This window comes from Rhinolophus sinicus, linkage group LG04 (assembly GCF_036562045.2).
Source record: "Rhinolophus sinicus isolate RSC01 linkage group LG04, ASM3656204v1, whole genome shotgun sequence".
Taxonomy (NCBI): Eukaryota; Metazoa; Chordata; class Mammalia; order Chiroptera; family Rhinolophidae; genus Rhinolophus; species Rhinolophus sinicus.
In genome coordinates this window covers 142,205,541-142,230,514 of record NC_133754.1, presented here as the reverse complement: position 1 = coordinate 142,230,514, position 24,974 = coordinate 142,205,541, and the positions used below count along the sequence as shown (strand labels likewise).

Below are 24,974 nucleotides of genomic sequence, written 5' to 3'. Positions count from 1 at the left end.
TATTGATTTTTCTCTGGCTTTTCTGTAGCATACTTCTCTCCTTGTTACAGCTGGAATTTAGCTTGCTTTCCTGTGTATGATGTGCGCTTACTCATTTTCTTCTTGGGATGTGATAAGTTATTAATATATATTGGAGTGTGCTTAACAAAGAAGCAGTTATTTGCTGTTATATATTCTGCTGGTTGGAGAGAGATCTGTTTAATTCAAGAGATGGTAGGGATATCAGTAGTTCACATGTTTGGGGTAAAACTGCAAAGGAAAATGGTATATAATTGATGAAATGTAGAGTGAAATAGTTGCAGACAACTGTTGATCACACATATTTATCTTTAGGTCTTTGGCTCAGTCTTCACTCCAGAGGGTAGAGTAATTGTAGACAGCGTGCTAGGCTGGAAAGAGCATCTCTTTGCAGAAAAACAGACCTGGATTTACATGCAGTCCATCAACACAGTGAAGCCACTTAGCAGTTACTTCAGGCAAATGACTTACCCTCTTCCTGTTATCATACTGATAGGTCTCAGGGTGGTTGTGATGATCACGTGGAGTAGTGTATGTAAAGCTCCCAGCATACTGCGTGGCATGTGGTAGGCTCTCCAGAAAGACTAGTTTCCTTTGTCTCATTTAGCCAGAGCCAATGGGGAAGAAGAGCAGAAAAGTAAATGTAATTCAGGAGTGATTCTTTTATTATGGCCAGTGTTTCTAACCTAATTACTTCTCCTTCATTGGCCCTTCCCCGTTTCTGACATTCCATTTCACCCCCACCTCTTGGATCAGGCTGGAATGCTTCCTGAAGTCCTGTCTGAATTTGAGTCTTGAATTAGGGAGAGTTAGTGGTTTGTCACAGAGGAGGGGAGAAGGGCCTGTGATTGTACGTGTTCCTGGGCACCACTGATGGTTGGTTGAGGCTGTTGATACATTTTAAATCCTGAGATTCTTAGAAGTTGAGAATTACCCTCTGCTCAGCTGTCACTGCTCAGAGGGCTCAGGAGATTATTTTCCTCCTTCTGGTCGACCCCAATCCCAGTATTATTTGTGGAACTGGTCTAGGAAATACAAGTTTTGTAACAGGAGTTGTCACTGAGTGCCTACTGTGTCAGGTACTGTCTTACCACTTCATGGGTATGAATCATGTAATGCGCCCATGAGAGTGTACTATTGTTAGGTCCATTTTACACATGAGGAGGACATTAGGCACAGAAAGATAAAGTGGTAAGTCCAGGAACTTCCCGGTAAGTAGTAGAACTGGGCTCTGAACCCGACAGTTGCTATTACCGTTAGAGACCCTCCATTAAAGGAAATGTTACTTTGATCAGCCTTCCTCTGTTCACACAGCCACAAAAGGAAAAGCGGAGACTTCGCTATTTTTGATTGTTAGTTTTTGTCTTTCTGCTGTACAGAAGTATCTCTCTCATGGAGGATGAGTTTGTCTTCATCTATGGGTCGGTGGGAAGAGTTGCATTAGAAGTACAAACAAATTAGTAACGACCATTGGTCCCACACCTTTTTTTTAAATGCAGAATGGGAGAGTCCAAGAAATGAGATACCAATTTATCAGGTAGTATAATGGATTTAGAAAATTGTAGACTTCAAAAGAAATTGTGATTGTGAAAATTCAGTGAAATAATGTTAAGTATTTATGCCTAGGAACCAATAATACCAAATAATTATAACAATATTTACTATTTTATTTACTTAGAATTTAATATGAGCTTGGTAGAGGTTTCCTTAATTTCGTATTATGCCCTAGGTTGATCATTTTAATCCCAAAATTCTCTTTTCAGTTTCAGTAAAATGAAGACAATGTTTAAATATTACTGATTTTGTTTTATAAAATATAGGTTTATGGAGATTATTTGAATATATAGAAATTCTGTCAAGACTATGATGGATAAATAGCTAATGAATATGAATATGCTGTTCATAAGATGAAAATAGAAAATAGTAAACAAAATGAAAATATTCATATTATAAAGATGTAAATTAAAACAGTATCAAGGTATAATTTTTATTTGCCACATTCATTTTTTAAAATCTAATTATATAGGACAGTTACAGGAACATAAGTACATTCATGTTACTCTTGGCAATATAAATAGAGTCCATTTGGAGGACCATTGGAAATGCTTAATAGGAGCTATACTGATATTTATATTATTTAACATAATAGTTCTAGTCCTAGAAATATATCTACAGAAAATAATCTGTGAGACAAAGCGTTCTAAATTGTTTTTAGCAATGTTATCTATAACAGTAAAAACAAACAGGAAACACCCTAAAGAATAAGATAGTATATTAAACTAAGGCATTGTTAGGCAGCTGTTAAAAATGCATGCTGTAGTAATAGGAGAATGCCTATGTAATAATGTTGAATGAAAAAACAAAATTGTGTATTATCATTGCTATAGCTATGTAAAAATGTGTGTAAAAAAGGATTAATCTTCGCAGGGGAATGGAAATGAACTGTGAAATAAATTATTGTGAGTGATTTTTTCCCCCCTTTTTGGAAATTTGCACATGGTCAGTTCTTGAAATATTTGTGGAAATGAATAGTGAGTGGTATAGAAATTGTTTGTTTTCCTTGGTAAATATAAAATTAGTGCCAAAAGCTACTAAAAGAATGAAAAGGTTGATTTGATTATTCTTTATAGGCATATTTATTACAAAATTATTTCAATGTCAACTTTTAAAAAAGAGTTATACTTATCATAAGAAGAAAATCTTGAGAATAATTTCCTTATCCCTGACAGCTTAGAATAAGGCGTATCTATCATTAAAATTACTATGACATGAGATATATATGTTACATAATGTTAGCTATATATCGATATAAAATAAAATAAAAAGGACCTTAAAGAGAAGCCAAGATTTAAAGGGCAGGACTATTTGTTTTTAATATGACTTCTCTTTATTTTAGAATTGATAGATGTCACATGCACCCTGCTGCTTCTAAACCCAGATTTTACCACTGCCTGGAACGTGAGGTACGTCATTTTCATCAGTGATAAAGTGAATTTGTCCAAATTTCTGAAGAAAGCCCCATGAGTTGTTAGCTTTTTGAAAAATGAAATAGAAACCATATATCCATAGCATCTTACACTTATTTCTTCTTTCTTCTACACATTCTTTATAATATCTCCATAACTCTAACATAACACTTTGTCCCTTTTTGCATGTTTATGTCTGTTCTCCATAAGCTTCTTTCCTGAAATATAAATTGTCATGTTGAATTACGTTTACCATTTGATACTTGCCTTTATTTTCCTTTTTAGAGGAGGAGTAGGGGCAGTCAGCATAGCTGGTTGTGTGGTAAGGCGTTGGTTAGTATATATTTGAGAAGCACCGAAGTGGTGTAGGGTGAGCATTCAAAGTCACAAACGTTTAGTCTCAGTTTAGTCACTATGTAACATTGTGACCTCTGAATGCAAATCACCTGTAGTTTCTAACAATCAGTATTTTGAAGAGGGATCACATTTTATTGATAGCTTAAGTTCTTTAATTCTGATTATTGTAGCTTTACACACAAAAGTGTTTTGTAGAAATATTGAAATTCAGATCAGATTCATTTTTTTCTTTGAAGTTTTTTTAGTTAAACAATATGTGTGGTTTTAAAACCTTAGTGGTTCCTTAGACTAACATAAATTCTCTTGGAGGAAAGCAGGATACAAATTATAAATAAATAAAAGTGAAGTTCCGTTGAACATTGTGAATGCATTTAAAATTTTCCTATAGGAAAGAACCATAGATTATAGCTCTTTATCTTTAGAGATGACTTAAACAATGTTTAATTTTCTGAGTATGTTAAGCAAGGTTATGTTCTGAGTTAGTGTTTCTTAATACCGATTGAATTTTGTATTTAACTGATTTTTTAAAATTTAGGTAACTTCTATTGTATGTCTTTTTAAAATTGTCTTTTGAATAATTAATGATCAGATATTTAAAGAGTGAGGAAAGTATAGAATGAGATATATGACTTTAAAAATTTACATAAGCTTAGATTCTGATTTTATTTTATGGAAGGCACCACAGTGGTTAGGAAATAGACTAATGTTTCTGAGTGGTTACTGTATTCCAGAGACCGTATTACAACTTTATACGTTATCTCATTTAATCCACATAATAATTGATAATATTTGTTCATTCATTCATCAAATATTTATTAACTACTGTGTGCCAGATTCTAGGCACTGAGGATAGAGCCATGAACAAAACAAAATTCCCTGTTCTTGTGGAATTTTATTCTAGTAGAGGAAGAAAAGCAATAAGGATATTCACAAGTAAAATATATAACAGACCAAGTGTTAGCAAATCCTGTGGGGGAAAAAATGGGAGAGTAAGGTAGAGAAGGCCAAAAAGAGGATGGGAAGGGTGGAATTGCCGTTTTAAAAAGGGGACATTTGAGCAAAGATTGGCATAAAATCAGGGATCAGGTTTTATAACTCTGGCTCCTGTGTGGAAAACAGATTGCAGGGGTGTAGGGAGTGATGAGGAAGTGAAGAAGTGGTTGCAGTATATCTCACTGCTGCTCTCACTGCTTCTCTCACTGCAGTATAGCTTACAACAGTGGTTGCAGTGAGATATGCTGGTGACTTGAAGTAGAGCTTGGCAGTAGAAGCTGTGAGAAGTCATAAGATTCTCACTATATGTTATAAACTATATAAGCTTTGTATTTAATAAACTGGTTTTAACGACACAGACGGTGAATTGGATGTGAGAGAACAAAGAGAGTCAAGTTTGACTATGGTTTTTGCTCTGAGCAGCTGAAAAGATGGGAGTTGCCATTTAATGTAATGGGGACACCTGGAAGAGGGGCAGATTTAGGTAGGGGTTGCTGGTTGGAAGTTCAGTTTGGGAAATGCAGTTTGTGTCTAGTTACTTGTGTATGAACCTAAAGTTCAGGCGAGAGTTCTAGGCCAGATGTAAATTTGGGAATCACTAGAAAATAGATGGCATTTAAAGACGTGAGATTATTTGAACTACCTAGGGCAGTGAGTATATATAGATAGAGAAGAGAACTACTGGGGTTTCTTGAGTTGCACAGTCCAGTGTAGTAGCCACTCGCTGCATGTGGCTGTCGTGCCCTTGAAATGTGACTCGTCTCAGTTGAGATGTGCTCTAAGTGTAAACTGCACAGCAGAGTTCGAAGACTCAACACCCCCAAAAAAGTAAAATGTCTTATTAATTCTTCCTATATTTATTACATGTTGAAATTATATTTTGGAGATAATTGAGTTAAATATATTACTTTATACTTGTTTTTAACGTAGCTGTTAAAAAATTTTTAATTGCATGTATGGCTTATGTTTGCGACTCATTTCTGTTAGACAGCGCTGTTCTAGAGTTTGTGAGATGAGAAAGAATCAGCAAAGGAGACTTTTAGGAAGGTACTATAAACTTACAGCTGAGAGCTTTCATAAGGGTAGGGGCCATGTCTTGTGATTTTTTTTGTTTTGTTTTCTTTTGTTTCCTTAGCATCTAACACTCTAATGCCTAGCACGTAATAGATACTCCCTTCACAGACTGGGCACTGGAAAATAATTAAATTCAGTGAAAAAGAAATGAGGGTAATAGAGAAGTGGGAAATCAATTTTATTCATGTTCTCATATTCCTCATCATTAGAGAGAAATTGAAAATCCTTTAGCAAAAAAAGATTCTGACAAACATAATGTATATACATACATAATATTTATTGTGTGTTCTAAAGGGCAATTTAGGGTGGGAGAAAGAATCTAGTTTTAAGATACACGGATCTTAGTCCTATTTCATCAGTTAACTACCAGGTGACTTTGGGCAAAACCTTTTAACTTCTCAGCAGTTTTAGTTTCCATATAAGTGAAACAAAAGATTTGAATTGGGTGATTTATTTTTTTATTTTTTTATTTTATTTTTGAAATTGACTTTTTGACTATGTGTGATTTGGTCTTATGAAGGGAAATTGTTCCATAAATTCTAATTTCAATGATGTTAATAGCAGTTAATCTTGAAAGTATTCTAGTAAGGTGATTAATAAAGTTTTATGCTAGATGAGTAGAAAGGAAATCTGGATTTTTTTTAAAAAATTGTGGCTATGTGTTCTAGTAAGTTTTAATTTGTAGTAGTAAGATTGACATATGAAGACAGAGAGTCACGAAAACATTATGAGGAAAAACCAGCTTTGGAAGTAAACTGATCTAATCCTATAAGGTCTTTTGCAAATCAAAAACTCAATATTTTATGTTTAATTGTTGGTGTATTCTTTAACTCTGGGAAGCATTGAGTGATTTTTGACTGTATTTTATAAATTGCTAAAAGATGTTATAACACATTGGTAGTTCAGTTTATAGGTGTTGCAGTGTTAGAGGAAAAAATATAAGCAAGAATAAGTTTTTGAGCTTATTTCCTGTAATTACAGTGAGCAATGCATATAGTTTAAAAATCCAGCTGGTTACAGAAAAAAATGACAGGTACTTTTTTTTGCTTTGTATTTGCTTTGAAAATTGGTGAATTACTTGATGGAAAAGGTTGACTTCATAATTATGTCCTATTTTTCCATCAGTCTATGAATGTAGAGTAAGCAGGACATCTTGGAGCAACTAGACTAGCTGACAACAAGTTCCAATGATTCATGTCCTTTACTCATAGCCTACTGATTTAAAATGGTAACTTTGTTTTCTGATGGTTCTGATGGTTCTGACACTTTGAGCTTGGAGACCTTGAGCAAGTTACTGAATCTCTCCCAGCTTCAGTTTCCTCATCTGTAAAATTGAGTTAATATTAGGTTGTGCCATGTGAAATTGTTTTTGTAGATCAGAAAAGTGAAATCCAAGCAGAACCTGGTTTCTAATTCCATTCTCTAGTAAAAGGAACGGGGCTTTTTGGAGAAATGGCTGAATCTAGGGCCAGGGCAAGGAATATGCAAGGTGACCCTGGAACATCTTAGAGGGTCAGAAAGTAAGGAAGTGCTTAAAAAACAGTATCATGGGAGTACGTCAAAGGACTTCCGGTGGCCAAAGCTGGAAGAATTTGAGCAATAAACTATTATAGTATTAGCTTATACCCCAAAGTATAAAATGGATATCCATAAGTCCACGCTGACGAATGAATGAATGATGAATAAACAAATAAATAAGTGGGAGACAATCGACTAATCTGCCCATGTAGAAGAATCCCAAATAATTTATCTAGATCACCCCCCTCAAGGAGATGGAGCATAACTACCTACTTCTTAAATGTGTCTTCCTTCCAAAAAGTACAGTGGAGAAACCTGACATACACTATCTCAACCAGGTAATCAAGGGCAACATCAACAATGACAAGTCATTCTTATATTACGTGCCCCGATATGATGTAATGAAAATGGCACTTTACCTTTGTGGTCTCTTTCTCCTCAAAACCCACAACCCTAGTCAAACCATGAGAAAAACATCATACAAAATTACCTGATCAGTACTCTTCAAAACTGTCAAGGCCATCAAAAACAAGGTATATCTGAGGGGCCAAGTGGAGCCTAAGGAGACGTTAACAGCCAATGTAATGTGATATCCTGGATGGGACCCTGGAATAGAAAAGAGACATTTGGTAAGAACTAAGGAATTCTGAATCAAGTATGGACTTTTAATAGTAATCTTTCGATACTGTTAGATATACCATGATGATATGTTAATAATAAAGGAAACTGGGAAGAGGGCATACAGGAATTCTCTCTTAATATTCTTACATCTTTTCCATAAATTTTAAACAATTTTAAAATAAAAAGTTTATTTTTAAAAACAATTGAATATCGGCAATTTCATAGGGTTCAACATAATACATACAGGATTGTTGTGGGAATTAAATTAGATAATGTATGTAAATCACTTAACACAGTGTCTGACTTAGGAGAAGTGTTCAGTAAATGGTAGTTTTTATGAGGATGACTTTTATTATTATTGTTATTTCAGACAGAATAACAAGATTGGGAGGGAAAAGCGTGTCATTTACTTACGACGTATTTACTATGTTTCAAATACAGAGTTAACCAGTGGAGATTTAGCCATAGACAAGATACACATGGCCCTTGTGTATGTGTACACATGGCCCTCTCACCTACACATCTTGGGTAGAGTGAGAGCAGAGCCATACTGGTAGTTTGAGGTGGAGAGAAGACAGGAAAACTTAAAAAAATAATAATATAAACTTTGCCAAAGTATAAAAGTACAGTAACTCATATATAGAGGAATAAAACCCACCACTCACCTTAGTAACTCCTGGGCGCTCCTGTGGGTGTATTTTAGCTTTGGCACTAGCTGATTTTCTAAACAGTGAACTGGAGTCTTCAAGAAAAAAGTGGTGAGATTTTTTTTATATATACTCTGTTTAAACAGTAAGTGAAATATGTAGCAAAAATTTTAAAGGAGTAACTTATTGCTTGGAAAAGTCGGCTGTGTGAAAAACCTCATTCCTTTTAGAATTCTACCTTTTGTTCCTTAAAACTTGCTTAGTCAACTTCCTTCTGCCACCTTGTAAAAAGTCAGCTCTACACAACGGAGTAGCCCGTGTAGGTGGCTCTGTTCCTTACCTCCCCTGCTTTCTCCTCCCAAAACAACACAGAAGCCTTTTCCTTTCCTAGGTAGTTTTCCCACATTTATTTCATTCCCTTCACTTCACTCCTTCCTGTGTTAGCAGTGTGCCACGTAAGGCTTTTAGGATGAATCTAGAAGCACAGCTTATTTAGTATGCCTGAAAATAAAGCCTCCTTACATTTAAGGCAGTATTTCATTTCAATAGGAAAAGTTAAAAAAAATTTTTTTAAGCTAATATCAGTATGTACATGAAATAAGCAAATGTCTTAATATTTAATTTTTCAATTTAGTTACACACTTTTAAAAGAACATGCGACATTTTAACTTATAAATTCTTCATTTTCCTACTCACATTTCATTAAACAATTTAATTCAAACTCCTCACATGGCTTGTTCACATCAGTGACTTTGTCATCAGGAGAGCTGTTTTTTTTGAGTTGCCTAGCATGGTTTTCCAAAGCACATCATGTCTACTTATATCTAAGTTCTTTGAGATACAGCACTTTTTGAATCCATATGTGACTGGAAATTTTACGTCAAGCTAGATTCCTACTTGAATTAGAGCAGTCGACTTTTTATTGTATCTCTAGGTTATGTGGTAGCCATAACTTAACCACATACCATATTTATTTTTCAAGTGATTTTTTAAAAAACTTGTTTATGACAGTATCCAGCATTTCAAATGTTCAGTCTTGCCCCCAGGAATGTTTATTAAATTTTTGCTTCCTTTTTTGTGATTCTAGCGGGTGATCTTTTTAAGCATCCATAAATACCAGTGATTCAGGTTTTTTCAGGCTAAGATATCTTCCCAAATACTAGTTTATTGTTCAAAATAAAGAAATTAAGGGAACACCCCTAATTTAACAAACTTTGTAAAGATTCAGTTATAAGGTGACTTCTAAAGATAATTTTGATTACAGTGGTACCTCGGTTTTTTAATGGAATCCGTTCCGGAAGACCGTTTGAGTTCTAAAATGTTTGAAAACCGAGGCATGGTTTCCCCATAGAAAGTAATGCAAAATGGGTTAATCCATTCCAGAGCTTTAGAATCAACCCCTAAAACTGCAAATTTAGCATGAATTTTCTATCTGATGATACCGTAGATCCACAAAATTTACGGCGTTTGTAAACTGAAATGTTTGTCATCGGAGATATTCGAAAACCAAGGTACCACTGTTATTTCCTCTTGGTAGATATACAGGGGAATATAGGTCGCAGTTGTAAATAAGAAGAGATTTAAAATTTAGTAAATGGAAATTAGGCTTTATACAATAAGTTATCTGCAGTAGTGGATTTTAAACTTTAGTGTACATCACCCAGAGGGCTTGCTAAAATACATTGCTTTGGCCCACTGGAATTTTTGATTTACTGGGTCAGGGATGAGGCCTGAGAGTCCATATTTCTCACAAGTTCCAGATTATGATGTAGTCAGGTACCCTACTTTAAGAAACACTGCTCTGTGAAGTACTTAAAATTACATAGGGCAAAATTTTGCCTCCTTTCATAGTATAGGTATCCTAACTTTCCTGTATGAAAAAGCATTACTAATTTCAGAAGAAATAGAAGCTAGGAGTGCACAGGGAATTGGCTGTTGCATTAAATATTCTTTTAATGACACAGATTTCCTGTACGAAAGAAAACTAGTCAATAAAGCTATCTGTTAAAGCAGTCATAAACCTTGGTATCCTTTCAAATTATTTTATAGAGTGAAATTACTGACCTAAAAATTATTGTTAAATGGAAGTATTTATTATCACTTTAGTATTTTCCTTATCAAATAAAAATTTAGAAATAGTACATTGCTGTTGAAAATGTACTGTGGTATTTAGAAATGAAATCTACCTGAATAGGTGAGGTATACAAGCTGGGCTCTGGTTTTGTTGGGATTAAACTTCTCTAAAATAAAAGAATAATCAGCTCTACCACAGGAAGGAGGTTTTAAGATTAATAAATACCAGCTAGTGACCTTTTATTTTAAAATAATAGGTAAACATTGAAAAGTAATGTCAAAACTTATTATCAAAAATTATCTGAGAAATTTAAACCTAAATTGTATTTACCTGAGAAATAAATGGAGCGTATTTGCATAACATTCTTTGTAACTGCATCTTTGAACAGTTTTAAAACAACAAAAACCTCACATTGCTATTATTTCTGTTTATATTTAAAAAATGAATGGTTTAATTTATCAAGAGCCATGCAGGTATTTCACCTGGTAATACGTCTTTTGGAAACTTATCCTAAGTAGTAGTACAAATGAAAGAAGTCATAGCACAAACCTCTTTGTTTCAGAATTATTTTAGAATAGCAAAACCTTGGAAGCAACCTAAATGTCTGACCATGTGGGAGAAAATCATTAATTTATAGCCTAACTACTGAATGAAAAGTATTTGATCACTTAAAATGTTCATTTTAGAGATTATAGTATAGGACCATGAGGGTAATTCTTAAGATATAGGAGCAGAATGTAAAATTACATATTAAACTATAGATGCATAAGAGGGAAGGTAGAAGGGACAATTCAAAAATAAAAATATTTATTTTGCTAGGGTAGTGATTGAATGAATGATTTTTTCCTTACACCTCAGTCATACTGTGTTGTGTGTGTATTTTTTTGGTAATGAACTAGAGCATATCAAGTCCTACTTAGGAAGCTAGAGCAATTCTTGACTCGTATTGGATCTGCCCTACAGATACTGATGTCAGGCCTTGTAAGTTTGGGAAATGAGACAAGCCAGAAAACCCCTTTGCTTTTCTCCCAAATAGATAACCAAATTCTTCATTTTCCCACTCACATTTCATCAAACAATTTAATTCAAAATCCTCATACGGCTTGTTGACATCAGTGACTTTGTCATCATGAGAGATGTTTGTTTGAGTTATATAGCACGGTTTCCCAAAGCACATCGTGTCTACTTAGAAGATTTTTTGAATCCATGTGTGACTGGGAATTTTATCTCAAATTAGATTCCTACTTGAATACATTAGAGCAATTGTTTTTTTTTTATATTGTGTCTCGAGGTTATGTGATTTAGAGCTTTGGTTGATTTAGAGCTTCTGTTTCTGCTTATTTGTTATTTAAAGATTATAAGAATACATTCTTGACTACTGTGACATTTATGACAGTTTTGTGTGTGTTTTTTTAATTCTTGGAAATTCACTTCTCAGTGTAGTTATATTTTAATAGTCATGCAGTATGCTTGGATAGAAAGATAAAGTAATGGTTCTTTTTATTTTTCTTTTACAGAAAAGAGCTGATCCTCTCTGGTACCTTAAATCCAATTAAGGATTTACATCTGGGAAAACTGGCCTTAACTAAGTTTCCAAAGAGTCCAGAAACATGGATTCACAGGTATAGTTAATTGACATCATAGGATTCTCACTTAGGATTCAAAATGACTGGAGAAAGCACAGTGTGAAGCACGGTCACACGGTTCAGAGTGTGAATTCTAAAGTCACATTACCTACATTTAACTCTGGATGCCATCACTTGCTACCTGTGTCATCAGAAATTATTTAACCTCTTCAGTTTTTCTCATTTGTAAAATGGGAATAATAAGTACACCTATCTCAGAGTTTATCTGATGTGATGTATGTAAACACTATCACAATGTCTGGCACATATTAAATACTCAAATTTTAGCCATTATTAACTATTGGAAGCAGTTATGGACACTGCATTTAGATAATCAACTATAATGAGCAACCTGGGTTTTCTACGTAACTCTATTCAGGTGCACTCCTGGTGAAGATGGTTATGGTTAAAATGAACCAAATAAGGGAGATAAGGGCAGTTGATGTAAATGGTGTGTGGGCTGAGCTGAAAGTTGCTAACACCAGAAATGTGGAGAATATTTTTAGGTTAAAAGCCTGAGGCAGATAGCCAAAATGCACATAAGAACTGTTCTCAGAATCCTGGCTGTCTGGAAGCATCTTCCTGTTGGACTCCATGTAACCTCCATATTGTGATTAAAGTGAGATGGTGTGAGCATGCAGATTGGGGTCAGTGGAGAAATTCTCTGAAGAAGTCTGTTCTCAGTTTATTAATCCACTTAAAACTTTACTTAAATCCTGAGCATTTTTAGTATCTTCACGTCAGTTCAAGGTATCTTACTATAATCTTGCCATTGGCTAGCCTTGCAAATCAGCTACCTCCAAACCATATGGTCAGTTGTATTTTCTCCCTTAGCAGAAGTTATGATAGCCGACTTCAGAGAGGTATATGATTTTCTGTATAGAGGTCTGGAAAGGAAAGGATGGTGACAGGGGAAGGGGATTATTAAATATGCATCTATCAATTTATTGGCTTGTCTGATATTTTATAAAGCAAGCTTTTGTTGTTAAGTAAAAAAACCTCTTTTTTTTTAAAATTGACAAAATGGTTTTCCTACTCAATTTTTTGTACCATTGGGTTGGGAATTTTTAATCTAAAAGAATGCTTTCTTATGAGAAAATGTTTATTAAAACTAAAGACATAAAGTGGTTACAGACACTTTTTTAGTGCATTTTATTTAAACATGCTAATAAAAGTCTTAAATAGACAAGGGGAAAATCTGTGGATAGAGACATTTTAAAACCTTTTCGATGGCCTCACTAATTATATTGTATTTGTTTCCTTCTAGATTCTATACTATAATACAGAGATTTTACTTAATGAAAGCTGTCATAATGTAGCTTCTTGTTTGCAAACAAATACAGGGTGAGGCATGCATATATAATTAAAGACATGAACCATGACTACTCTTCTAGTGTTTACCAACCATTAATTATATCCTCTTCCTCCCCACCAAACCCCCCAGCCACCACTGCCAACACACACACCCCCAGTTGCCTTTACATTTCCTGGCTAAATGGTGTTTGGGAATTGTCATTTTGGAACTGAAGGTATTCATTCTCTTTTTGACAGATTTTAACATTTTAGAAAGATTTTGCTTTCCTTTTTGTCCTTTCTGTCCCCCACCCCTGTCCATGCTGCTAAAGTTAAGTATGTTTTTAAAAACAAAAACAAAGCAACAATCCCCTCCTCGACCCCACCCCACCCCCCCACACACAAACTGGGCTCATAGACAGGTATTATTTTACATTATCTGTGAATGGAAATGAATAACAAAAATTCTAATTGTTTTCCTCACTGGTTTATGTTCTTTCCTCATTCTCTTTCCCACATGCTACCTTAACAGACGATGGGTGCTACAACAGCTAATTCAGGAAACCTCCTTGCCTTCCTTTGTAACCAAAGGAAACTTGGGAACAATTCCTGCAGAAAGGACACAGCGACTAATACGAGAAGAGATGGAGGTTTGCAGTGAAGCGGCGGGGAGATACCCAAGTAACTATAATGCCTGGTCCCATCGCATCTGGGTTTTACAACACCTGGCAAAGCTAGATGTCAAGGTAGGACTGTTATTCTATGTCCCTAACACTCTCTGTCTGCCTTTAAATCTTCTGGTAGCAGTTCCCCCTTAGAGGAGCTTTAAAGGAGGACCGTAGAGGAACTAATGGCAGCCCAGCAGCCTGGAGAGGATCGTGACAGTAGATACCTCCAGGGAAACCCTGGCAATTAAAAAAACAAGTTTGCATTCCTCACCAGCATATTTTGGTGCCTTAAGAACAATGCATTGGTAGAACAAAGGCAGGTTTGAGCAAGAAGGAAGACTGAGTATAACCCATTTTGCCCTGAAACAGAAAGGGATTATGAAGCCTTATAGAACTGAACTTGTTCTTTCTTGGTGGTCTTTAGTTATATGACTTACTGTGCTGGATCAGCTGGCTGCCTTTTCACAGCTTCCTGTCTTGGGAGGTAACAAAAGATTTTACCCAGGTGTTCCCAAACTTGGGTGACTATTATGTAAATAACATGAGGATTCCTAAGTCCACCCCAGGCCTACTAAATTGGAATGGGGTAGGATTTAGAGGTCAGTATTGTTCACAGGTTTGGGGGATTATTAAGATACAGAGCCAAGTGGGAAACTGTCACAGCCTAATCCTTTCAGTATAGATGAGGAGATGGAAGTTTCCAGAGAATTTTAATGGCTTAGACTTAGCCACAGTTGCATCACTTACTATTCATCAGAATGAGAGCCCATTATCCTTGTTCTCCTTACATACTATAGCTTTTCTGGTTTGTTTTTTTTCTTTTTTCCCCCCTTTTTATATGGTATCAGTGCCATCAGAATCGAGGGTACTTTTCTAAAAGCTTTCCTGGCTTGAGACAATTTAAAGGGATCAAAATGCCTCAAGTGATGCTTTCAGATTAATGGGGAAACTGTGCTCTAATTTTTGCTCACCACCCCCTTTGTACATCTCCTTTCACAAGTTCCCTCTCTTTTCTTAGCCAGAGATTTCTCCAAGAGAAATAGGAGTTTTCACTTTTGAGAGATTTTAAGCCAACAATTCTAGAAGAGTAGCTCTTCCCCTCCAGTTTATATGGCTTTGTTTCGGGAGAGGAAGACACGTAATGGGGTGGAAAGAGCTAAGATAGAATCACACTGACCTGGGTTCAGATTCTGGCTCTACTAGCTCTGTGTGGAAAGTAAGGCTTTAATGCTTTCATCTATAAAATTGGGGCTCTACTTTCTGCCTTAGGATTCTTGTGAGAATTACTTAAGTTAATGTGTGTAAAGTAGTGGGCATCTAATAGTAGAGGCTCACTAAAGTTTCATTCCTTTTTGTGCTCCACATAGATAGAAAGTTTACGTGAAACTGGCTACCAGTTTGCTAGGTCAACTCTGTGCAATTTGTTCATGAAAAAGTATTGAAACCCTATCATTCCCAGACACTGTCCTATACACTGGCTGTGGCATAAAGACGAAGAGCTTGCTCTCAACAAATTGAAAATCTAGTTGAAGAAGCAGATACCAATAGTTACAAAGCAGTGCGACACTTGCAGGTACAACGGGAGCACAGAAATTGCTCCTCATCCAGGCTGGCTCATTGGAAGTAGCTGTCACGGGGAGGGATGCTGCGTTGCTGGGAGTCTGGGAGGATGAGTACAAGTTGTCTGGCGGGTTGTGGGGAGTATGGAGAGCCTAGAGCCGCTCATCTCAGCTCCACAACTTGGGAGGGTGTGGGGGTTGGGGAGGGGCACGGAGAGAGTTGAGGATAAAGAAGGCTGACTCCAGGTGAGCTGAGAAGTCTTTGGAAACTGAACCTTTTAAGGTGGCGTTCCCATAAAATCAGGAGCATGGGACCTAGGTGACATTCTTGGTTACTTAAGAACATCTGATGTTGAAAATGAAAACTCATTAGTGGTATCTGACTGGGCCACTCATAGGCTCACAATCCTAGGCTCACATGTTCTCAGCCTGCCCTGCCCTTGGGGAGACTGTGCTTTTCCTGTCACTACTGCCACTGTAGTGTCTCTCACTGTCAATGAAGAGTGCTGAATTTGCAAAATCCCCTTTCTGTTCTTATGAGGCATTGAGCCTAGCTAAGAGATCATGTCCTGCCATGCTTTGTCTGTTAGAAAAAGTACCAGTAGTCTAGAGCAGCTTAAAAATACATATAAAATGAGCTGGCTTCTTCTTTTTTTTAACTTAGAAAATTAAAAATGACTTTTTAAAGTGCTGGTATCCAGCATTGATGAGGGTATGAAAACAAGCGTTGAAGAAATTGCTGTAATCCTACTGAAGGTCAACATGGCAGCATTTATCAGGCTTTTAAAAAAGTGTGTTATCTCTAATCTAGCAGTTTTGCTTCTAGGAATTCCTCCTAAAGAAATAGTGGAGATGCAATCTAGTTTAGTAATTAAAGGCTCCACTTACTGGTCATGCAGACCTCATTTGAATCCTGACTCGACCACAACTTGCTGTGTGGCCTTGAAGTTTCTTAGCCTCCGTAACCTTCGGTGTCTTCATCTGTAAAATGGAGATCATTCCACCTCATCGAGTGATGTAAATTAAGTGGGAGAATCCACGTAAAGTGGCTATCACGAGTGCTTGTACTAAGCACTCAACAAATACTGGCTTTTATATGAAGTACAGAAGTTTGATATGTAAAAATACTATTTATAATAGTGAAAAACTATAATAGAAATAGTCTAACCCTCCAATAATGCGGGATAAGTTACGGTATAATCCATCACATATTGGAACATATTGTTGCTAATAAAAATTGTATTTTGGAAGATTATTTAAAGAAAAATGTTCATTATATGTTAAGGATATAAAATAAATATGAGAAGGGCCTAATACAAATTTTTAGTATATTAGCAGCATTGAATGTGATTTTGAAGTGTGTAAATGTGATTTCACAGTGTGTGTGTGCGTGAATATAAGATACATTTTTTCTGTTTTTTATAATCAAGTTTTCTATTCAGAAAAAAATGGTAAGAGAATTGAGAATGTTTATCAGTGCTATGGGGTGGAATTATGAGAGGTTTGAATATCCTATTTCATGTTCCCTATGATGTTTAAGTGAACATATAGTTAAGTAAATTTTAGTATATTCTTATTTTTGAGGGTGGAGTGGGAGGAAAGACAGCTGAGTAGAACTTATTACTACTAGCCAATTAAAACTTGATATGGTGTGTCACCTGAGAAAGCACAGAGGGTCATTTCTCAAAAAAAGATATACAAATGGCCAATAAAGACATGAAAAGATGTTCAACATCATTAGTCATTAGGGAAATGCAAATCAGAATCACAATGTGATACCATTTCATACCAAGTAGGATGGCTAAAATTAAAAAGACAGACAATAACAAGTTTTGGAAAGGATGTAGAGAAATTGAAACCCTTATACATTACTAGTAGAAATGTGAAATAGTGCAGAACTGTGAAAAAATAGTTTGTCATTTCCTCAAAAAATTAAACATAGAATTACCATATATGACCTTGCAATTCCACTCCTAGGTATAGTATACCCAGAAGAATTGAAAACATGTTTATACCAAAACTTGTACAAGAAATGTTCATAGCAACATTTTCTTTCTTTTTTAAGGTTTTTTTTTTTTTTTATTGGGGAAAGGGAACAGGACTTTTTTTGGGGTGTGGGGGGGGAACAGTGTGTACTTCCAGGCCTTTTTTCCAAGTCAAGTTGTTGTCCTTTCAGTCTTAGTTGTGGAGGGCGCAGCTCAGCTCCAGGTCTAGTTGCCGTTTTTTAGTTGCAGGGGGCGCAGCCCACCATCCCTTGCGGGAGTCGAACCAGCAACCTGGTGGTTGAGAGGACGCACTCCAACCAACTGAGCCATCCAGGAGCTCAGCGGCAGCTCAGCTTGAGGTGCCGTGTTCAATTTTAGTTGCAGGGGGCGCTGCCAACCATCCCTTATGGGAGTCGAGGAATTGAACTGGCAACCAACTGAGCCATCCGGGAGGCAGCTCAGCTCAAGGTGCCGTGTTCAATCTTAGTTGCAGAGGGCGGAGCCCACCATCCCTTGCGGGACTCGAGTTGAACTGGCAGCCTTGTGGTTGAGAACCCACTGGCCCATGTGGGAATCGAACCGGCAGCCTTCGGAGTTAGGAGCATGGAGCTCTAACCGCCTGAGCCACCGGGCCGGCCCCAACATTTTTCATAATAGCCAAAAAAATGTAACAACCCAAATGTCCGATCTCTGGGGAATAGATATACACAATGTGGTATCGCTGTGCGATGGAATATTATTCAGCCATAAAAAAGAAGTGAAATCCTGATCCATGCCATAACATGGATGAACCCTGGAACATGCTGACTGAAAGTAACCAGATTCAAAAGGCCACATATGCATGGTTCTATTAATATGACATTTAGAACAGGCAAAGCAGACTAGTGGTTGCCAGAGGCTGGGGGAAGTGGGGAATTAGAGGACACCTTATGGGAATAGGGGTTGTTTTGGAGGTGATGATGAAGATGTTCTGAAATTAGAGAGTAGTGATGGCTGCACAATTTTGAATATACTGAAAACCACCAGTTTAATTTTCAACTTCAAAAATTGGTTCTAAAGTTCATTAGAATAAAGCTTCAAGACTAGCTAAGAAATTGTTTGAAAAAGAAAAATAAGGAACACTGTATACCACTCTATGTTTAGATGTTTATAGTGTAATTAGTGTTACTGGCTCAAAAGTAGACACAGTAATAGAAGAAAGTAGAAAGCCCAGAAACAAATCCCAGTACATAATCTGTGACAGTTTCATTGATGATAAATATGGCATTGCACAAAATTGGAGAAAGGATTCTTTGTTCAATTTGTAGTACTTTTTTTAAAAAATAATTATTTCTTTTTTTATTAGTTTCAGGTGCACAAGACAAAGTAATACTTAGACGTTTATCTTTTATATCCCTCACACTGTGTGAACCCCCCTCCCCCATCCACTATCCCTCTGAAATTGCACAGAGCCATTACATTTCCACTGTCTCTATTCCTAATGCTGTACTCCGCTTCTTGTAAGTACATACATATACACATACATAGATACACACACACACACATACACATATACATACAAACTTGTAGTTCACATTCATTATTTTTTAGCTTCAGCTTCAGGGGTGCAATGCAGTGATCAGGCATCTACATCATCCCTGAGGTGGTCTCCGTAATAAGACAAGTGTCCATCGGATACCCTACAAAATCTTTACAACATTATTGATTACATTCCCCAAATTAATTTTCAAAACCCCGTGGCCGTCTTGTGGTTACTGACTGTTTCCTAATCTCCTCACCTTCCCCCTTATCACCACCCCCCTCCCATCTGGCAACCCTCAGTTTTTCCTCTATGTCTCCAAAACTGTTTCTGATTAGTTCATTCACTTATTTTCTTTAGATTCCACATATAAGTGAGATCATATGGTATTTGTCTTTCTCTGTCTGGCTTATTTCACTTAACATAATGTTCTCTAGGTCCTTCCATGTTGTTGCAAATAGTAAGATTTCTTTCTTCTTTATGGCTGCGTAATACTCCATTGTATAAATGTACCACAGTTTCTTAATCCAGTCGTCTACTGATGGGCATTTCGGTTGTTTCCATGTCTTGGCTATTGTGTATAGTGCTGCAATAAACATAGGAGTGCATAAAGTTTTTTGAATTAGAGTTTTGGATTTCTCTGGATGGATACCTAGGAGTGGAATTGCTGGATCATAAGGTAGTTCCATTTTCAGATTTTTGAAATACCTCCATACTGTTTTCCATAGTGGCTGCACCAATCTGCAATCCCACCAACAATGCACAAGGGTTCCCTTTTCTCCACATTCGTTCTAGCACTTGTTGTTTGTTGATTTATTGATGATAGCCATTTTGACTATGAGGGGGTGAGGTGGTATCTCATTGTGGTTTTCATTTGCATTTCTCTAATGGTTAGCGAGTTTGAGCATTTTTTCATATGTCTGTTTGCCATCTATATGTCCTTTTTAGAAAAATGTCTCTTCATGTCCTCTGCCCATTTTTTAATTGGGTTGTTTGTTTTTTTGGAGTTGAGTGATTTTTTTATAAACTTGTATATTAACCCCTTATCAGATATATCATTGACAAATATCTTTTCCCACTCAGTAGGGTCCCTTTTTGTTTTATTGATGGTTTCCTTTGCTGTGAAAAAACTTTTTAGTTTGATGTAATCCCACATGTTTAGTTTTTCTCTTACTTCCCTTGCGCGAGGGGATATATCAGTAAAAATCTTAAGATCTTACTCTGGGTAATGTCTGTGAAGTTTCTTCTTATATTTTCTTTTAGGAATTTTATGGTTTTGGATCTTAAACATTTAAGTCTTTAAGCCATTTTGAATTTATTTTTGTATATGGTGTAAGGAGGTGGTCCAGCTTCATTGTTTTGCATGTGTCTGTCCAGGTTTCCCAGCACCATTTATTGAATAGACTGTCTTTACCCCACCATACATTCTTGCTTCCATTGTCGTAGGTTAAATGGCCATATAGGTATGGATTTATTTCTGGACTCTCTATTCTGTTCCATTGATCTATATGTCTGTTTTTATGCCGGTACCATGCTGTTTTGATTACTGTAGCCTTGTAGTATAATTTGATGTCAGGTATTGTTATACCTCCCACTTTGTTCTTATTTCTCAAGATGGCTGAGCCTAGCCAGAATCTTTTATTGTCCCATATAAATTTTAGGATTATATGTTCTATTTCTGTGAAAAATGTCGTTGGTAGTTTGATAGGAATTGCATTGAAAATGTATATTGCCTTAGGCAGTGTTGACATTTTAACTGTATTAATTCTTCCTATCCATGAACATGGTATGTGTTTCCATCTATTTGTATCTTTCATTTCTTTCTTCAGTGTCTTATAATTTTCTGAGTACAGATCTTTTACTTCTTTGGTTAAATTGATTGTTTGACTTTTTAGAAAATAATTGTTAGGTTGTAATCTCATATACTAAACTGAACTCTAAATGGAATGAAAACATACCTGAGGGGAGAAAATAAGGAATTAAAAAATTCAATTGAAGTAATATATTAAGAAAAATGATTACAATATGTAAGATCTCCAATGTATATAAAGGTCTTTTACAAACCCGTAAGACAAATAAGAAAAATGATTACAATATGTAAGATCTCCAATGTATATAAAGGTCTTTTACAAACCCGTAAGACAAATAATGACTGTCACAAATAGTAAATTAGGCAATTTATGAAAGAAGAGAATTACGCAAAACAGGCAATTCATAAAAGAAGAAACAAAGGAAAAATAAGTGAATAGGTCAAAACATTTAGCTTTAGTGATAATTAAGAAAATACAAATTGAAATATGATATTTCACTTATTAAATTAGTGAAGACTAAATTGGTGAAGAATATAGGAAATAGATATTAAGATATACTTCCAATAGGAATATAAATTATACAGCCTTTCTGGAGGGCACTTTGACAGTATATATCAAAAACTTTACAATATTTTCCTCACTGTTCCATTAAATATACTTCTAGAAATTTCTCCTAAATAAATAAGATATGAACATAGATTTACATATGTGTGTTGATTAGAGCGTTTACTTATATAAGATTGGAAACAAAATAAGGGAATGGTTAAATTGTGATCTTTAGGCTGAAATATGGAAAAGTTAAAAATTATGTTACAGAGTAATATTTAATGACATGGGAATATATTTATAGTTTACATGGAATAAAATCAGTATAAATGAGTATCCCAAATTGGTTTTAAAAATAAACTGTGCACATACATGCATAGAAAAAGACTGTAATGTTGAATATGTGCCAGAATGTTAAAAGTGGTTATCACTGGCCAGTAGAATATTGAGTGATTTTTTTTTCGCTTCTTTATATTCTATATTTTAAAAATTTCCTATAATGATCATTTTGTATCACTTTTATAATCAGAAGAAAAACCAAATGTTAATTTTAAAAGTTTATAAGATTTATGGCGTATGTATATGAGAATGAATACTTTCATTAGTCTTTCATTTTAAACCTGTTTTCCTTGTTTCATAGCCCTGCTTCTATAGTTTTCTTGTAGTTTATTTACTCATTCATTTTTTTTATCTGGAACCTTGGAAAAGAATAATGATATTTAATGTATATCATTTAAAGGTCATTTATTTTGTCAGTACCTTCCATGTAAACTTTGTGCAGTGTCTTTAAGATCTTAAAAATAATTGTCTTTTTTTTTTATCATTGCCTATATCTATATACTTTTTTATTCTAGTAAGAAAAAGCCCTGAAATTCCTATTAAAGTTTCTTTTCTAATTTAGTATGCATCTTATTTTAGGGAAAAGGATATAGTGGATTTTTCTCTTAGAAAGTCTGAGAAAAATTTTTAAAGGAATTAAGTTGATTTTGCTGAAAAACTTTCATATGTCTGCTATTTTTTTGCTTCAAAATTCCAATAAATTCCAATTTTTATATGTAGAAATATGCAGTAAGAAATAATTTAAATGTTTTTCATGTTACGTAAATTCCTTTTAAGTACATTTTGTAGTCTTTTCAAAGAAGCTGCACCAAAATTTAAAATCTGGTATGTTATAGCCTAAATGTCTTGCAGGTTAATTCTTTAAAAATGTAATAACCTTAAGATTAGGTGTTTTTTTTATTTTTTTTAATTTTAAGTAGAAGTTTATATGGTGCTATTTTGCTCACCTTTTAAATTAAATAAACAGTCTTTTTCATTTTTCAGTGACTCACCAGCAGTATCCTCTAGAATAAATTTATGTTGCTATGAAGAAAACTGTAGAATTTAAAGGAGATGATTAAAACATTTCCCTGATATAACTTGACCATCCTAGCTGGGAGTAATCTGTCCCTTTGTACCAGTCACTTCATTCATTAAATTGTTCATTTATTCAGTCATAAAATACTTACATGTCCATTCTTTTGCCAGTGGGTAGAGTGATGGAAACATAATTAGGAACAAATAAATATCTTAAAAGATCTGGTAGAGTTTGGTGGGGATGAAAAGATGTACAGAAAATTCTGTAGATGGCTGAACACACCAGAACTATGGAGATTCAGAAGAGGGAAAGATTTCTTCTAGGGAGAAAAAGAGACTTTTGAGAAGTGGAGAAACGGGATCTTGGTATAGGAGAAGGCATTTGTCTGGGACCCTTAACAAACAGGTAAAGGAGCCTGTCGGCGCTGTGCTGTCTGTCTTGTTCACTGTTGACAAGTCTTGTCTTTTTTCCTTAGCTGGTCTGGAAGTCCTCTGATGGAAGGGGGTAGGCCTGTGATATGTCTTTCACTGCGTAGAACCCGTTTGCGTTTGCTGCCTGTGAAAGACATTGCCAGATTACTTTTTCATGCTGCCTTTCTTTTTATCATTCCATTTGAAATTCTTTAGTTTGCAGGATTGATAATACAAAGACTTAATTTTGTCTATCTACTTTAAAAAACGATTTATCATTTATGTTGAGTTTGAGACAAATAGTGCAAGTTATGAGCTCTTGAAAAGTCCTATTATTTATGTGTCATGTTTTTGTACTGAGCCTTTAGAATTAAGTAGTGAACAAAACAGACATGGTCTCTGCCCTTGTGGCACTTAAAGTGAAGAACAAATAATCAAGTCTAGTTGAACAAATAATAAGTTAGATATAGTACATGTTCATTAAATTTAGAGAAAGTTTACATCAAGTAACCTTCTGAATTTATGTTTTCCCTTCAACGTCAGTATTACTTGTGAACACCCTAATGTTCATCATTATTTAGAATATGGCTCTTCGATGTGTGTGCCAATCAGAATTGGATTGATCAAGGTCCAGGAAAAGAATGACAAGCAAGTCCTTAAATTCTGTGGCATATACATAAAAAAATTCCATTACTGTATAGGGGACACTAACGTTTACTGAGCTTCCATGAAGTGACAGTACTGTGTTTGGACATTGTATACAAAATATTGGTAGGAATGGTATTGTCTGAAAAAAACAAGGAACTAATCAAGGAGAAATCCAAGACATTAATGGAGAAAGAAAAACCTTTGGCATATTCTCATCTTCCCTTTTTTCTTCCTACAAGATTCTTCTTGATGAACTATCTTCTACTAAACACTGGGCGTCCACGCACGTTTCAGACCACAGTGGATTTCACTACCGCCAGTTTTTGTTAAAGTCTTTGATTAGCCAAACTGTGAAAGACAGTTCTGTGTTGGAAAAAAACCCTTTGAGAAGTGAGCCAGCCCTGGTTCTTCCAAAAGATGAAGCAGCAGCAGCTTCACCAGAGAAACCAAGGATAACTATTCCTCATCTTCTAGAAGAAGAAGTTGAATTCAGCACTGATCTTATTGATTCCTACCCAGGGCATGAAACCCTTTGGTGTCACAGGTAAGAGAAGGGAAAATTCATTTCCTGCAGGAAACTGTGTGTGTCCTTACTAGAGTTACAGAAGGTCTTATATATTATACAGGCCAGTTTTCTATTGATTCATTGCCCTTAGGCAATTTATGTGCTATAAGTTATATCCTCTATAAAATGGGCATGTTATATTCCCTTTCTACTCCAGAATATGCTGGGGAAATATCTTTTAAGGGCTTAGAGTTGCTAATATGAATGGTGAGACATAACCACCTAGAACCTATGTAGTTTACCTTATTATGTACAGTAGATGTGCACCCCACTGTCACATTTTTGGAGATTAGGCACACAGATCTTCATTTTTAACAGATAATTCCACGTGATTCTAAGGGCAGGAGAACTGCTCTTAGGGAAAGAACAGGAACTGTGTCTTGTAAAATACTTTGTTCAGAGCCCAGCACATTCCTACTGCACATGGATGTTTAATGAAACTGTAGTGATGGATTTAGGGGAAGTTCAGATGGTTTCTAGATAAAAGACCAGCTGCTACCGGTTGTTCTTATTCAAGCATTGGATAGAGGACATGGGCTAAGCCTCTAGAGGTACAGTTTAAGCCCCTTGTTTCTGAATCACTTGTCTGGGGATATCAATGAGGTTTAGTTTTGCTTTTGTGTTGTATTTTAGTTTATAACAAAGATTGGGCTAAGACCTATTCCTAGTTTAATAATTATAGTCTACAAGGAGTCATAATGACTCCAAGTGACTGTCATT

At 35.5% G+C, this 24,974-nt stretch overlaps 1 protein-coding gene across 3 annotated transcripts in view; it reads left to right on the top strand.

Annotated features, from left to right (window-relative positions):
- The window catches only part of PTAR1 (protein prenyltransferase alpha subunit repeat containing 1), a 47,816-nt gene that overhangs the window by 13,410 nt on the left and 9,432 nt on the right, over positions 1 to 24,974 (top strand). For 2 of the 3 annotated variants that reach the window (XM_019730560.2, XM_074330536.1), the window contains exons 3-6: positions 2,915 to 2,981; positions 11,786 to 11,890; positions 13,719 to 13,932; positions 23,929 to 24,233. In XM_019730560.2, coding sequence (XP_019586119.2) covers positions 2,915 to 2,981; positions 11,786 to 11,890; positions 13,719 to 13,932; positions 23,929 to 24,233 — 691 coding nt within the window. The remainder of the gene's footprint in view (positions 1 to 2,914; positions 2,982 to 11,785; positions 11,891 to 13,718; positions 13,933 to 23,928; positions 24,234 to 24,974) is intronic. The other variant, XM_074330537.1, reaches the window with a different exon arrangement.